The 16,790-nt window shown below is 38.3% G+C and overlaps 1 protein-coding gene across 11 annotated transcripts in view; it reads left to right on the top strand.

Annotated features, from left to right (window-relative positions):
* Positions 1-16,790, top strand: part of ERC1 (ELKS/RAB6-interacting/CAST family member 1) — a 273,196-nt gene that overhangs the window by 236,161 nt on the left and 20,245 nt on the right. For 9 of the 11 annotated variants that reach the window (XM_018080448.2, XM_018080447.2, XM_018080446.2 and 6 more), the window contains one exon: positions 8,116-8,217. In XM_018080448.2, coding sequence (XP_017935937.1) covers positions 8,116-8,217 — 102 coding nt within the window. Of the gene's footprint in view, positions 1-8,115; positions 8,218-9,776; positions 9,844-16,790 lie in introns of all 11 variants that reach the window. The other 2 variants (XM_018080450.2, XM_018080449.2) reach the window with 1 other exon arrangement.

Below are 16,790 nucleotides of genomic sequence, written 5' to 3'. Positions count from 1 at the left end.
AGACTTGCCCTAACGAACTGCACCATAGGGCAGGCTCATAACACAAAAAATACTTACCTGCTTACTTTAAACCTAGAGTATAGAGGTTTTAGATGCTCAGTACTGGAATGTGAATATAACCAGATCTCTTATTCTGTCTTAAGAATTAAAACAGCAGCTCATTTTGTTTGCTGTTGTGTCTTCAGACCAATTTCAGTAAATAATTTCTTGGGTTGTCTGCTGTGTGAGGGATCCAGGATTCTTTGAGACTGTTGTCATGGGTTACCATTTGTCCTGTTGATCCTGCCTGAAAGGGACTTTTTGATGCATAGGCCATCCATTCAGTATAAATCAGGTATTTACAGTATGGTGGTGAATGTTCTCAGACTCCAACCCTTGCCCAGACATCTTTGAGATACAGGAAAAAGTATATTTCTGCCTAAGACCCTTACATGTAGTGGAAAGATGCCAAAGAAGAAACATACTTAGTTTGCTCCTGAGTAGTTAACCATGAGAGGAGATTATTTATTTATTTTTTTTTTAGTTTCCTTTGAAACCTGTGACTGGGCAGATTCCAGCTCTTGTGAAACAAGTAATTGAGAAAGGCAGTTCTATTACTACTGATCAGTCAGCCTTAAACGCAGCTTGAGGTATCTCTAAAGAGAGCAAAACAGAGCTAAAGGAGCATATACTAAAATGTTCATATGGTGTAACACAAAAAGGAGTCCCAAACACTGATCTGATTTGGATTTTTTTTTTTTTGTGTGTGTCACTGGTTTTCTTTATAGAGGAATCAGAGCCATAGATTTCAATAAACTTTATTACTGGGCAATTCCATAGCTAGTTATTTGTTCATCTCCTAAGGAACTAAGTTCCAAGAGACACTTTTCAGTACAGGGAAAATTTCAGTTCAAAGTTTATTTTTTAATCCCATCCACATATGTCTACGTAAGTCAAGTCTCAGAGAGAATGCATACATATCTAGATGATCTGCCTCCTTTTGTTTAGTTCAAAGGTTTTTTGAATATGAATTCTCCAGAATGCAATTTCTTGGTAATTATCACTCATGGGCAGATGAACAGAAAAACGAAATCTTTAAACACAGAAATTAGCTGAGCTGATAAAGTCTTTCATTTTATAATGTAATGCTGTTGTAACATTGCCAACAGCCAATGCAGAAGCCAGTATCTCAGGTAGAATCTGTTAAGTCCTTCAGGCTTTGACAAACCCCAGCAGCTGCACATGTTCTTTGTTGGGCTCACAAAAACACAGGCTCCAGGATGTACAGAACTCTAGTAACAGGAATGGTTTTCATTTCTCTGCAGCTGAACATTGTACTGTTTGCTGCTAGTAGAGAAATCTCAGTTGCTAATCTTAACCATAGCCAAAATGAAAACCAAACCTAACCATGTGTCTTTTAAACCTTACAAACAAAAGTGACAACTCAGCATGTATCATCTCTTTACAAATTTGAAAAATATCTCCCAGATTATTAAATATCGTGAATGGGAAGGGGGCATAGAGTAAAACACTTGAAACAATCTTTCAGAGTCCCCATGCTCAAGGTAGGTATAGATATATTCAAGGTAGTTATGCAGGACATCATATTCTAATAACAGGCAAGGAGGAATTATTCTTTCTGTATTTCTGACAGCCAGATTCGGGCAGGGAGGTGGTTTGACATTTGCAGGGATTATGGCTCACTGCAGGTTTTTAACAAATAGAAAAGAACTATCTGAAAGTCTTTGCAATTATATAATTTTCAGAGATACTGAATTTGGCACATACTTAGGAAGAAAAATCACCCCAGTTTCTTCATTATTTTTCTATGTTATTAGTGATAAAAATGTTTCTAAGCTGTTGCTTCTGCATGTGTGTGCTTCCAGTGAAACATTCAACTCCGATTGAAATGAGATGACTCCTTTAACTTGCTGACACTCTGCCTCCACCACATATCCATTTGTCACAAGTACAGTCATTATATTAATATTTACTTAATGTGGGGCTTTTAAAACTCTACATTAAAGGATTAATAAAGCTTGTTTAGACTGGTTAGCAAAACCAGAAATTACCCCCATGCAAATATTCTACAGAAAATGAGAAAGTAGTCTCTGATGTCATGGTTTGTGCTGTGTTTCATGGTGGAGCAACCAATTTGATGCAAAGTCTTTGAATAAGTTACTGCAATGAACGTTTGAATCAGACTAGATTAATAGAGAGAATGCACAGCTTATGAGCTGTTATCTGCTGTTTATTAGAAAGCTTGTCCAGAGATACAGAAATGTGTGATCCCTATGAATAAAACTTGGTTTCAAAAACTTGCCAGGGTAATGGTTACCAGAACACTAGCTGTCCTGCAGAAATGCTTAAGAAAGGTATGTACTCTCATTATAACATACAACTTCGTGCAAGCTTTCAAATAAAAACATTCTGTAAAATATATTATAAACAATGTCTGTAGTTTAACCTGTGGGTTTCAAATTTATATGTGGAATTCCACAATAAAGAGTTTGTCAGACCTGGACAGCACTCCTCTAGGTTTTACCAGCTATGTTCCAGAACATGTCTGTGACTCTCCCCTACAATTTGTGGATCAGCATCAGTTCTGTTTTTTCTCATGTAATAATTTAGCTGTGATAAAATCTATTAATTTGGTCTTTAGGATTGAGGTGTACAAACAAGCCACCAATATAGCCTGCAGGGAACAGAAAATAACTTGCTCTTAAGAACCTACAGGTGAGAACGTGCTTTGAACCAGTACATCCATGAATGAGGACCTTAGTGATTCTTTAAAAAGTCACTATGGCTACAGTTTAGGCAGCTAAAATAGTGTTCATGTGCAGTTTGCAATGAAAGTTTTCAGGTGTTAGTTATGTTAGAAACAGTCTACTCTGTGGCAATTTCCTTGTTTACCCAAACGTTTAGGCAGAAGTAAACCATATGGTACTGAGAAAAAAAGTGATGAAAATATAGTGAAATCACTGCAGGACCATAAAACAACCAAACAGAGCATGTTTAAAAGAAGTCCTGATAATTCACATTCATGATTAAAACAAGTTTATCTCTCATTTTCCCCAGGTGCTTTACCTGCTGTAGCAAGGGATTGGGAAGAAGACAGACTTAAAAAATGAAAAGAATCAAGAAAGACATTAAAAATAAGTGTATTAGAGAGGCAGAAGTATAATTGCAGAAGTTTGGGGGCGGGGCAGGGAAAAGGAGGGATGGGCAAGACCTGATAGTTCTAGAGTATAGTCTGACATATAACCAGGGGAAGTTGGGGTTTTTTTAGATACGTTACCCTTGCAAATGTTATGCTTTAGACCTGCAGTTCATAGACTCTGGTCTGCAGTCTTCTCATGGCAAGTTCTCCACAGTCATTCCTGGCTTTCAGTTAGGAGCTTGAGAGTGTGCAATGGCTCTTTAGTAATTTTGAGAACTGGCACCAGTCTCAAGGGTTTGGGACTGTTCTTTTGCACGGTGATTAATGGCAGTAAAAAAGAGCATTGTTAAGGGCTTTGACAAGTTGTGGGGTTTTTAAAAATGGTATAACTGGAGGGCCAGGAGTAAGGTTATGAAATCTGTCAAAAAAAAAAAAATTAAGAAACCTGAACAGAGATCAGGAAACCTATTGAGTTTGTAGAGTTTTATCCTGCTTTTTTCATTCCAGCATTTTTTCTTCAAGTCCATGAAGAAGGTACCTATAATGGCACATTACAGGTATTTTGTAAGCAAAATTTGACTCTGACATCCGGTTCTTACCACTACTGGTCCTGCTTACAGCTCTGGAGGTTTTAGACAAAAGCACTCCTGACACAACCGATTTTTCTGCACTGCTCATTTATTTTCTCACAGGACATGGTGGTTAAACCACTTTTTTGTTCATGCTTTTTACAGTGATGTAGAAATGTTTGCCCTAGGATCTGAACCATAACCTCATGAGGTGGGAGAGGATTGTATAATAGTGCCATGACAAAGCAGTTCAGGACTGCAGGATGTTGGAGTGGTTCCCCACAGTAAAGTAAACGTTTTGTTTTTAAATCATTGCAACAGCCATTTACTCTAGAAATTTCCATGCTTTTGAACATTTTTTCTTCTGTAGAGGAGCAATAGGAGAGAAACTCAATTCATGTATTTACAGTTATTTTTAAAATTTCCAATTAAAATCCATCATTGGTATTTCAGTCCTAAGCAGAAGCTTTTTATTTCCATGTTTGACACTAAAAGAATTATACAAATAATATCATATATTTTATTTGCAACACTGCTTGGAATTTAGATGTTGGGAAATATTTCTTCGTGGTATCCATCAGGAGATAAACTGCTTTTCTTCCATCTCTTGAGTTTTGCCTAATTCCGGTGATACATATATAAATTATTTCTGGTAGTGAAATAACAATACTTATTTTGGTGTTTTCTTGCCAAGACTTGCTTATCACAAACATGCATTGTTAAATTAACAGCAGCAACAGTGAAAGGTCAGGTTGAGTTAAAGGGGGAATTTAGGAAATGTCCTCTAAGGTGAACAGATCCCATAGAATTCTTATCATCAGAGTGCTGCAGAGTTTGTTCTGAGTTAAAATGTTCGAAGGGCTGTAATGGAACAAAGCAATGAAATCATATTTGGCAAGTAGGAGGAATTTTGGAACTTATCTCCCTCTTAATTTGAAAACTCCGACTTTGATAGCTATAAAATTACCTGAAGATGAAAACCTGAAATAATAGGGATTGCAGCATATTTTAGGTTGGAGTGGACCTCTGTGTCCAACCACCTGCTAAGAGCATCACTAGCTTGGGCAGCTTGCTCAAGGCTTTGTCCAGTCACCTTTTCAGTATGAGCAAAGACAGGGATGCCACAGTCTCCTGGCAGCCTGTTCTGGCGTTTGATCTGCCTCATTATGAAAACAATTTTTCTCATCTCTAATGAGACTTTTTTGTGTTCCAATTAACAACCATCATCTCTTGTCCTCTCCCTTCCAGGAAGAGCGTAGCTTCATCTTCTCTATTTCCTTCTGTCAAGTAATTTAGAAAAACCTCCTCTTTTTCAGGCTAAACCAGACCAATTCCGTCAGCCTCTTCTCAAACCTCCTGCCAAGTATTAATAGTAGGTTATTCTACTTGAAGTTAAGTGACAGAAGTGTTCAGCCTCTTCAATTTGACCTCCGAATTTTCTTGGGGGATACTTGTGTTTTTTGCTGACCAGACCACATAGGGAGATGTGTTGCCTCCCTGGGGCCCACAGAAGGGACATCACCAACAAACTTCCCAGCTTGATACAGCACAATGATTATTATGCACTCCTGGTTTTCCAAGTAGGCAGCAATGAAGTCCCAACAAGAAGGCTAAGGGCAGTCAGGAGGGTGGTCAGGGCTTTGGGACAACTGGTCAAGGGATCTGGAGCACAAGCTGTGTTCTCTGCTGCCCTGCTAATTGCAGGGCGTGATGGGGCAAGAAACAGGAAAATCGTGCAGATGAACACCTGGCTTCGGGACTGGTATAAACAGCAAAACTTTGTGGGTTTTGATCATGGGCCAGTTTATACAACAATGACAACAAATACAGTCTACGTGTCTTAAAGGGGAAAAGGGATCTTAGCTTAGGACTTAGCAGGGTTATTGGGAGAACCTTAAACTAGATTTGAAGGGGGACAGGGGCATCACCAAACTCGAGAGAGATAAGATGTGGGAAGGGACCTGCTGAAAAACAGCTCTGAGGAGAGGGTCCTGGGGGTGCTGGTGGACAATAAGCTGTCCATGAGCCAGCAGTGTGCCCTTGTGGCCAAGAAGGCCGAGGATATCCTGGGGTACATTAGGAAGAGCACTGTCAGCAGGTCAAGGGAGGTGATCCTGCTCCTCAGCCGTGGTGAGGCCACATCTGGAGTGCTCTGTCCAGTTCTGGGCTCCTCAGTACAGCAGAGACAAGGAGCTCCTGGAGAGACTCCAGTGGAGAGCAACAAAGATGATTAAGGGACTGGAGCATCTCTCTTACAAGGAAGGCTGAGGGAGCTGGGTCTGTTCAGCCTTGAGAAGAGACTACTGAGAGGGGTCCTCATCAATGTCTATCAGTATCCAAAGGGAAAGTGTCAAAAGGACAGAGGCAGGGGCTTCTTGGTGGTGCTGAGTAATAGCACAAGAGGCAACAGGCAGAAGGTGATGCACAGAAAGTTCCACCTGAACAGGAAGAACTTCTTTACTCTGCGGATGACTGTGCTCTGGAACAGATTGCCCAGAGAGGTTGTGTATCTCATTGGAGATACTGTAGAACCATCTGGATGCAATCCTGTGCTCCAGGATGACCCAGCTTGAGCAGGGAGGTTGGACCAGATGACCCACTGTGGTCCCTTCAAACCTGACCCATTCTGTGATTCTTTGAAATATTTAGGTCTTTATGTTCTTTATATTCTTCTCTTCCTGTATGAGCTAACGTAGGGCTTTTTTCATGCAATACCCTAAAACATGCTGCCTCTCTCTGGGAAGAGCTACTTTTTCTCTCAGGAAAGTTAATGTGCTGTGCTAACATTCTGCTGAACATCTGGTCTTCAATAGATTTTTTCCACACACATGCTGAAAGTCATGTAAGGATTTATTATTTATTATCAAAACCAAAAATTTCCAAAGAAATGTGAAATCATTTAAAATCAGTTCTTCTCATTGAAAAGAAGAAACTGTTGAAGAGATAACCTTAAATATAATAAAATAATAAATATGAAGGAAGTGTCTTTACAATAAACTGATTGTTTAAGGATTAATGTAGCATGTTTCCAGTAGTGATTTATGAATGATGAGTCAGACTTGGAATTCAAAACTTGTTTGACAAAGCAGAGCAAACAATATAAAAATTTTGCATGATTAAATTGCTTATTGCTTAAGCTCAATTTACTATTAGCTTTTGTTAAATTAATCCAAAATAAAATCAAATCCAGATTCTCTGAATAGAGTCAAGTAGAATCTGCATTCTCTAGCCTCGAGATGCTCATTAAAATTAGGGTTTTCAGTGAGAAACCATGGAGTTACAAAGGGATTGAATCAACAGTTGGCATTTTTACTGTGAGGTTTGAGCTTTCATTTTAAGACATTTAATTTTAGTGCATGTCTGATGATTTCATATGTCTAGCTGTATATAATTTACTGTATATCATCTCTAACATAGGTCTGGCTAGCCTTTTATTTCCTTGGAATACAAGGATTTCACAAAGCTCAAAATGGGGCTTTGTCTGCCCTCTGAGAAGTGCTGTCACTCCATTTTGGGTCTGCTCCAGATGTGATTTCCCAGTGACACTGGCACCCAGCTAATGTGAAGGGAAACAGTTCTTTGCTTTGCAAGACCCTCACCCAGCTCTTCCATGTCCCCTCTAGGCTACTCACAGAGTATCACTGCTGCCTGAATGGCCTTGGTAAGGCCTACTGGGGAAGTGGGACATTTTCCAGGTGCATTTCTTTCCTTATTTCTGTGGGGGTGTGTTTATAGGTGCTTGGGGACCTCATTTCAGGATATTATGTTAAAAGGGCTTTATCTCACTAACACTCTCCTTTGCAGACACAGCCATGTAGTATATTTTCATGTTCGTTGCAATTGCTTGCCTAGGATGGTATTGTTAAGGTAAAGTATTCCATTTATTCTTACACAGTTTATTTCATATTGTGTGTTTTTAAAAATTATATATCTTCTGGAATTTGAAATCTTCCAAGAAGTTGAAGAAAACTTAAGAAACTTGTTTCACATTTTGCTAATTCTTTACTTGACTGTGTTCAGGTTTTAATTTATAAATCTTCATTGTGTCACTTTTTCTTCCCAAAGATTTATTTATTAACTTTGTCATTTTCTCACAGGATGGATTTTGTATCATTCACATTTTACTGACCAGTCATTTCTTGTACAACACAAGTTTTAGTAGGCACAAGTCAGATAAGCCATTAAATTGCAAAACTAATTTAGCCTCAAAGTGAACTGTGTGTAATGTGTCTCCCAGTTTTTACAAATCCTCTACAGTAATTCAACTGATGTTTTATGCACGTCTTATGTTTTTCCGTGTATGGATTTTGGATATGCAGAATAGTATAAATACCCTGTTCCCTTTAGTCCCTGTGATCACATCAGAAGGTAGACTGAGATTCTTTCTTTTTTGTTTTTTTTTAATAGACTCAGAACCGTATGAAGCTAATGGCTGACAACTATGAGGATGACCACCTCAAATCCTCATCCCATTCCAACCAAACCAACCACAAGCCCTCCCCTGACCAGGTAATGTGTCTCTCTTCTTTTGTTTTTTAGGTCATTTTTACTATGAGGGCTGATTATTTTGAGTCATGTGTAGTTTTCCCTGACCCGCTTGCAGTACCTTGGAACAAAAATAATATTCTGGAGTACAGTTATGAAGCAGAAATAGATGTTGCTGTCATGTTGCCTTTGTTGAAAACTCCTGAAATGTGAACAAACAGTTCCCAGTACCAACCTGTTATTAAGTGGGTGGAGAAGAGGGAGCACACTGAAAAGGAGGAGAAAAACATTACTTTCTTAAAACGCGAGACTCGAGTCCTGTCTGACATACTCAGATTTTAGTAGCTCAGGTTTACTGCTTGAGTGTGTGGAGTGTCCAGGACTGTTTCTTGTCTTCAGTAGCAGGAAATCATGCTCCAGGATCAGCTTTCTGATCTATGGATTGTATATGAGCAGTTCCCTTCATTTCCCATGAGGAAATCCCGGCCTCGGTGCCAAATGAGCACAGACTGCTCCCTCACAAACTCAATGGGCCGTGAACTGAAGGAAAATCAATTTACCATCTCCAAAGCAGTGAGGAGCCTCCTGTGTCATTTAGAAAACACAGCCATGTGCGTGATAACTATCAGAGAGATTAACCATCCCTTGGGTAGCACAGAAAATGCCAACATAATTACATATCCCATGTCGTAATCTCATCCATTCTGGTTTAATTAAAATATTAGTGATCATTAATCACTGCCTTAATGAAGTGAAGGCATGTTTGGTGCTCCTCTTTGCCCTCTGACTCATCTAGACATTGTTGAGGTCTGAAGGGAGGCATCTCAGTCTAGACCTTTAAGCGCCAACCTAGTGATACATAGAAATCGTGGGTAAGGTACAAGAGGAAAATGACAAAAAACAATTGCATAGTCACCCTGCAGAAAATAGATTTTAAAAAATCTCCTTTGATGTCTGCATCAGAAGAAAATAAGGAGTGTATACAAAGAAACAAACAGAAAAATTCTCATTTTCAAAGCAACTTTCTTTTGCATCTTGATTTAATACCTTCCTCAACTGGCTTGAATTTTTTGCAGTGTTTTTGGAAAATGTTGGTGTTACCTTTTTCAGGAGAGGGAAATTGCTAATACTGCAAATTAAATAGATTCCTTAATCTTAATTTGATATGAATGTTAGACAGCTGAAGCCATGTCCAGAATGTAACTGTATTACATGCTTGCAAATGAATGCAGCATAGCATTCACAGATGAAATGAAAAGATAAAATGTAAAAGAGAAATACAATTTAAACATTTACGGAAATTCTTGCAAAGACCTTGCAGGGGAGGGCAGTAGGGAGGAGAGGGGGTGGGAGGAGGGTCTGATTGCACTTTTCCTTTGCATAGGGGCATTTCAAAAGCTGACAAAGCCTACAAGAGAGCAAAGAAAGCTGTACCTCAAGGTAGCTCAGAATATTGCATAAGGAATTAAATGCTTTGTACTACTATTTGTACTTACCTATGTGCTTTAAATACTAACCAACTCTTTATTTCATTCCCATGCTGCTCTGGGGCTTTCCTCCCATTGCCACCTCTGCACCTCTAGGATGAGGAGGAGGGTATTTGGGCATAACCAGTCAGATGCTCTTAGTTCAGCCATTTTGTTCAGAACGGTGAGAATCAACTTCTCTTGCCAATAGAAAAGTTTCCGACAGTCGCTCCCACATCTCGCTCCCGTGTGCTTTGTGAAACCTGGCTGTGCTCCTTCCCCCTTGCTTGGACAGTCTCTGCATGAGGGTGTTTCTCGTGTGTTTATGTGGAGTTTGTGATTTTCCTCTTCTAATCACCATGTCATTGTTTCACGATGTTGTGGGGAGAACTTTCCAGGGCATGTAATTGAGTTTCTGTGCAAAGCAAACTCTTAATGCGGACGAGAGAACAGGAAATGTCTCTCATATCATTTATCATTGACTTCATGGAGGAAATGTTTTCAGTCGGATTCTTTTTCAAAGCAGTTTGCACTGTAGCCAAATCTATGTATGCTTTTTCGATTCTGGTTTGTAAAGAATTTGCTCAGAGATAATGTTCCTCCTGAAGATAATGTTCCTCCTGAAGGTTTTAAGCATGTTAAGATCTGCGGCTGAAATTGCTGCCATGCATGCTGACCTAACTAGTCACAGATATTTATCAGCTCACAACAGATGATTCTTGATATGGACTGCAAATATAAATTGTCTATAAATTTGAAGGCAAAGAGGAATATCCCCTTAACCTTCCTCTCTCCTTTCCATCTCCCTCATTCTTTCAAAACAATGGGGGAGAAGTTGGTAGCTGTTTTTCATTTAAAGTACATTTTGTTTCTCTATGTCAATGTCCACAATTTTCTCTTTTCTGCTGTCAAATTGTCCCCATGACAACTCCCATTTCCAGAAGAGAGGGCACTACACAGGGCAGAGCCCTTCTCCTCACGCCTGTTCTCTAGCTAAGAAAACATCCTTCACTGACCAGGAGCCTTGATATAGAGCTTAAAAGTCCAATACCCATTATTAGGCTACCGTACATAGGATTCATTTATGCCTTGGAGTAGTTTTAAAGCAGAATACATTTCTCTGAAGTACTTAAAGTATTTTAAAGGACTAAAATGCAATAACAGTATTTTAAAAATTTATATGAAACTTTTTCTTTCTTCACTTACACTTTCGAGAAAAAATATTTCACATTTTTTCGCACAATATGATTTTTTCCCTACTAGTTACTTGAAAGAAAACTTCTGAAAATTTCTGTGGAAATCTTGGACTCTTGCATTTTGGAAAATTTTTTCCTTTATGTTAGATTTTTAAAACATTCATGAAAGAATAAGGCACTCTCATCTCTTCACACTTGCTCAATTAACTACAGACTTACATGTCTGTCTGACTGTATGGGTCAAATCCCTTTTTTCAAGTCAACCATCTGAAAAATTTAATCCAGCTATGACAGTGTCAAACTTGAATTTCATGCCTTGGGGTTTCAACTGAGAAAATCTCTTTAGTGGAAAAATTGATAAAATGCTTCATTAATTTACACTCGCTGTTGATTTCACATTCTTTTTGAATCACCACTCTTGCAATGGTTGTGTGTTAGTGTATGTTGTTAAAAGTTTTAGAGGTAATGCTTGTAAAAGATCAGCTGAAGCACAGCAATTAAACAGGAAAGATCAGGTAAGTAAATGAATGAAAAGGAAGAGGACATTCACTATGAAGGTAGGAATGATTCTTATTTTCCTTCTAGAGCAAACATGGAGTTTGTGAGGAAAACACTGATAGAAAGATCTTTCTCCTTTCCTCTCCCACCTGCTGGTACATTTATGAATGCAAATGTGCTAAGAATATGGTTTCTATTAGTTTACTGAATTAATGGGTGGGTGACATTAAATACAGCTTATCTCTCTACTTGGAGGCATTTTCCTCAGGAAAGCATGTTACAGAGTATCCTAGTCAAAATAATGAGTCAGCCAGCATCCTTGCCTTACATGCATCTCATCTGAGAAACTTGTCAGCCTCAAGATTGTCTTGCATACATCAACAGGGAAAGTATAAAGGTGATTGATGCGTCCCAAGCCATTTATTCCCAACAGAGTACCTGTTTTTACCATGATATTCCATGTGTATTGAAAAAAAAAAGTCCTTATTCTCTTTGTAAAAGCTAAGGTAATGTAAGTTGCAGAGTCCCTAACTTAAATTTACGTGCTAAATTAAAATTTACGTATTACAATGATAAAAAAGTAACGAATATGTACAGTAGCAAACTACATTATTTTATTTTTATGTTTTAGGGTTTAAGGCTTTTCCCCTCTAGCATTCCAGAATTGACTGAATTTAATATTTAATTATGCCATTGTGTACATGACAGGATTATCAGATAGATCTCCCCTGAAATGGAGCACTGTTCCTAAACATATGCACCTTTCCTGTAGTTCCAGAGAATGGTAGCTTACATTTCAGTCTATAATTCAATGGAAATACCATCTTTCATCCTGAAATAGTCTTTCCTAGCCTTTTTCTCTAGGCTTGTTGCCTTGCTGTGTGAATTTCTTATGACTCCTTTTATTCCCCAGATGGAGCTCTATCCTCCTCTATACCCAAGCGTGTTCCAGTGTGATTTCACATGAGGATGCTCCTTTGTCTTTCTCAGATGCTAAAATGGTCTGGCCAATATCTTAAATAGTTATTACTCACTGTTATCGAGAATAATATGAATTTACACTTTATGAGGTCTCATACATGCAGAAGGGTATGTGTGTATGCACATGTATCTCCTCTGTAAATCTGTACCATGCCTGTGCCATATGGGGGAAGGAAAAGCAAAGCTTCCATACATAAATGTCTCAGTTCATCTAGTTTTCTTGTGAAGCACAGCTGTGCTACCTACGCTGGGAGAAAGTGTGGGTGTGGTTCAGAGATCTGCTTGATTCAGCCCTGCCCATCAGAAATGAGGAGGGCCACTCTTGTTGAAAGGGTGTAGGGGGCACAGGGTCACAACAAACGGTTGGAAGAGTGAAAGATCAATCAAATGGAAGGGCCCAGGGAAAAGCAAGGACAGAATTGAAGTGCTAAGGGCAAGAACAGAGGAAGAGCAAAACTGAAATCCTGAGAACTGAGAGTTTAATCCTGGTATGTAATTTATACATACCACTTGTGTGGTTTTAAGTATGCATGCTGTTGTATTTTTCTTCCTATCTTCCATGGCTCTAGCTTGCAGTAAGGGTTGAATCCTAGTAGATGCTGTCATTAGACAAGCTTTTTGAACTCACTCTGTGGAAGCATTTTTTTATTAACAGCTGTGAACAAGTCCTGAAGTCACTGATACTCCTGCTAAAGAGCAAAGCATTTGGTTTTTCTTGAATTCCAGGAACAAAATCTGAAAATTAATATTATGCTTATTAGAGTAACAGTGGAATGGTCAAAGAGCTAGCGTGGAACTGGAGTGCCTAAAAATAGGGATATTTCAAGATGATGAAGATATTGGCAAGTTCCTATTACCGTAAAAATATTGCAAGACAAAAAGCCTCTTCTTTGTGACATTTTTCTTTAATACTTGAGTTTGACAAATTTTAACACAGAAGGAGTAGGTATTGTGGGTTGAGCACTGAAGATACTAGCAGAATTTGAGACTTCTCTTAAGATTTCAGAGGTGGAAAGAGGGAGTAAGTCATTACAGGAAAATATTTGACTCATTTTTAAGACCTGAAAAAACAGTCAATTCAAATAAATTTCCTACACTCCTTGTCAAAATCAGTGTAAATTATAATTTGCAACATCACCAGATTACAAGTATGTGTTTTCTACCAAGGGCTACATTTTTAATGTTGTAATTTGAGTTTGCCAAGAGTTTTTCTGTAGATGAGTCATCTAAATCTAAAAACTGAAATAGAGGGAAAACCATCAATATGAAGAAAGTTTAACAGATTCAGTTTGAATTTTTTAACTATAGTTTTTAATCAAGAGCATCTAATATTCTGAAGGACATAATTAATGAATATATTGTTTCCAAAACCAGTTTAATTCTAAATAGCCATTTGTGATTTTTAAAGGGTAATGGAGCTTGAATGACTTTCCTGTGTTGCATGTTTTAGAACAAGGGTATTAAACAGGATTCCTGTAAGAATGATAGAAACAATTAAATCTCACAGAGAAGTTGATACTAGTAGATGTATACAAAACCCAACTGAATGCTTAGGGTTTTAAGCCATGTGTTTCCAACTTGTATCTGCAGAGCAATGTTGTCTCACCCCTAGGAATGCCCAGAAGGAGCATTCACAATTTCCTTCCTCTTGTGTAGGAGGTATTTCTTACTCCATTTTACAGCTAAAAGGAAATACACAGTGAGTGGACACCCAGTCAGACAGTGTTCATGGCTATTCAAACAGATTTAGAGGAAAGTGGCAGAAATAGGTGACAGGTAGCAGCATGAAGAACTGTAACTACTATGATGGGAGAGTAAGAGGGATAGAAATAATGCCAGTAAGGGCAGGACATCTCAGGACTTAATTTAACCTTTACCACAGCTGTTAAACCCCATGAATTTTTCATTTTGATCACTACAGCACTGAAAATGTCTATGCTTTGGGACGTTTGAGAAGAACATTGATTTTTTTTTCTACATTATTTGATGCTTGGATTCATATACTGATTTCTTTTAGCAAAGTAAATATCTTTTTCATGGTGAGTTCCATGTTCAAATGATTACACAGGCATCCATTCACTACATAAATGTGATCTTTTCTCCACAAGACTTATGCTTGCAGCATGTAGAGAATTGCTCGTCCTACTGTCATACTTTTTAGGTTCTCAGTATTGTCACTTATTACACTGTGACCTCATAAACCTTTTGAATAAATTTATTTTCAATATGGTCTTTTTAATTGTTAGATCATACAGAATGGTCAAAAACACTGAGATTTTGTGCCTGACTCGTATTACAATGTAATTTACTGGACACAGTACTAGACCACAGTTCAGAAGATAAATTCTTTCCTGGCATCATCTCCAACCACTCACTTGTTCTCTTTCTTCCTGTCTCAAATTCTCTAATTGTAAAATGAGCTGAAGTTTTTGTAGAAGTGGAAGTTGGCTTGGGAAAAGTGCTATATAAGTGCTAGGTACTATTATTGCACAATATTCTGAAATAGTCTTGTTAAAGTGATATGATAGTGATTCTAATACCTCATGTTGAATTTTTTCCCAAAATTATATTAGATTTGTATTTGACTCTATTAATACTTTCTTTTTTTTTCCTTCCAAGATCCTTTTCCCTCCCAAAAAAAAAGGGAAAATGATCCATATGTTAAACATTTCAAGGAGCTGCTGTTCCAGCATGCTGAACAAAGCTCTTTAGACCACTGTCTCTTGTTCTTTATTGTGATCTTTTGTCATCTGAAGGGTCATTTATTCCCTTCTCTAAAAATCTACAGACTAATTGTGTAGTGTGTAATAATGGTATAATATGTTCATTGCAGTTCTTCATCCAGATGTGTAAAAGCATTGTGAAAGTGCCTTAGAGACATACCCTGTGCAAAATTTTAAGGCAGCCATGTGAAATAATCTTACTTTACTTAAACATTATCTCTTGTCCTGACTGAGAGTTAAGATGCCTGATGTGTTTTGTCATCCTGGTGACAGCCAGAACTCCTCACTTCCATTTTTCAGATGGGGAACCCCATAGTAAGAACCCTAATGGGATGAGCTCAAATAAGGTGATGTAACTAATTAATCCTTGCAAGAGCAACACTTTGAATACAGTTGTTCCAGTTAATCACAGGACCTCATTTCCATCCCTGCTTTTCTGGACCTCTGCTTATGTGGGCATCATCATTAGCCATGAAACTGAAAGTCTCCTGTGCCATCGAGTTCAGGCAAGGAGACACGAAGAGTTCATGGATTGCCAGTTGCTGCTCTGAGGAAGTGCAGTTCAAAATCCTGCTTTGGCTATCATACAGTTATCCATGCTTTTCAAGCCTTTTCAAACTTTGCCATTTTTCAGAGAATAACCTTTACTTCTTTGGTTGTAGTAATTCTGCTTAGGGGAGAGCCTTTTGTAGTGACCTGCTCACTTTAGTGTAACAATCCTGTCATGGTGGAGTGAACAACTGAAGTAATGCTTAATATTTTACTTTATGATTAATCTTCTACCATTCCATTTTGGAAACCGTGCCTTTCCAACTTCTCTCTTCCTTTATACCCGTATTGGCATGACATCTTTTACCCAGTAAATACTGTTAGACTGGAATGGGCCAGCCTAGAGAAGAATGCTGTCCTTAAGATGATGTCAACATCTGCTCCTGGTCTTTTCACTCTTCTGGGGAACAATTCTGCTGCTATTATTTTGCTATTTAGTAACTAATGTATCTTAGAAGAGTATATTCTCTGTCCAAGAATTTAATATCTATGAACACAAAAGAACTGATCTTGATACACTGTTCATCTTCTTTCTGATCCCAGAATGATAAGACTAAGATTTCCAGATGGAACTTTGTAATCTGCAGCTCTGGGATGAATTAAGCACTCACAACAGAGGTGTAGCTGGACTGTATCACTGTCTTCGTATTATTCTTACAGATCAAAGAAGAACACAAATAGATACTTCACATTCTAAAACATTCAAAACAGATGGCTGGTTTCTTTTTGTACAGATTTGTGCTTTTCAGCAAAACAATTGCAAAAAGACCATCATTCATTTCTGCCAAATGAGATTATGCCAGGTCTGTGTCTTATTTTCTCTTTTGATTTGCAGCTGAATATGATCTCCTACGAGTGACTTGGTCTTTTTAGCAAGTAGAAATTCTGCACTCAGACATTTATTGTTTCTGGCCACTTCCAGGACAGTTGTTGCTTGCATCTTGTGTGATAGTCTGTACTATCTCCCAATTACTTTACCATTTAGATTTCTTGCAGTACTCATCCATACCCAAGAATGCAATCATGCAAAGTCAGAAGCTTCTACAAACTATGAATACACTGCTGGTGACATGAAGGAGAGGGAAGCTGAGCCCTGGCACTCATGGACAGGATAGAGACAGAAGAGGAATAGCTGCAGCCAGGCCCTGTTAGTTGTCAGTTAGGAGGAAAGAAAGTGAGGGAGA

Source organism: Manacus vitellinus, unplaced genomic scaffold (assembly GCF_001715985.3).
Source record: "Manacus vitellinus isolate BGI_N305 unplaced genomic scaffold, ASM171598v3 scaffold_5_pilon, whole genome shotgun sequence".
NCBI lineage: Eukaryota > Metazoa > Chordata > Aves > Passeriformes > Pipridae > Manacus > Manacus vitellinus.
The sequence above is the reverse complement of the archived record's forward strand: the minus strand, read 5'-3'. Positions and strand labels throughout refer to the sequence as shown.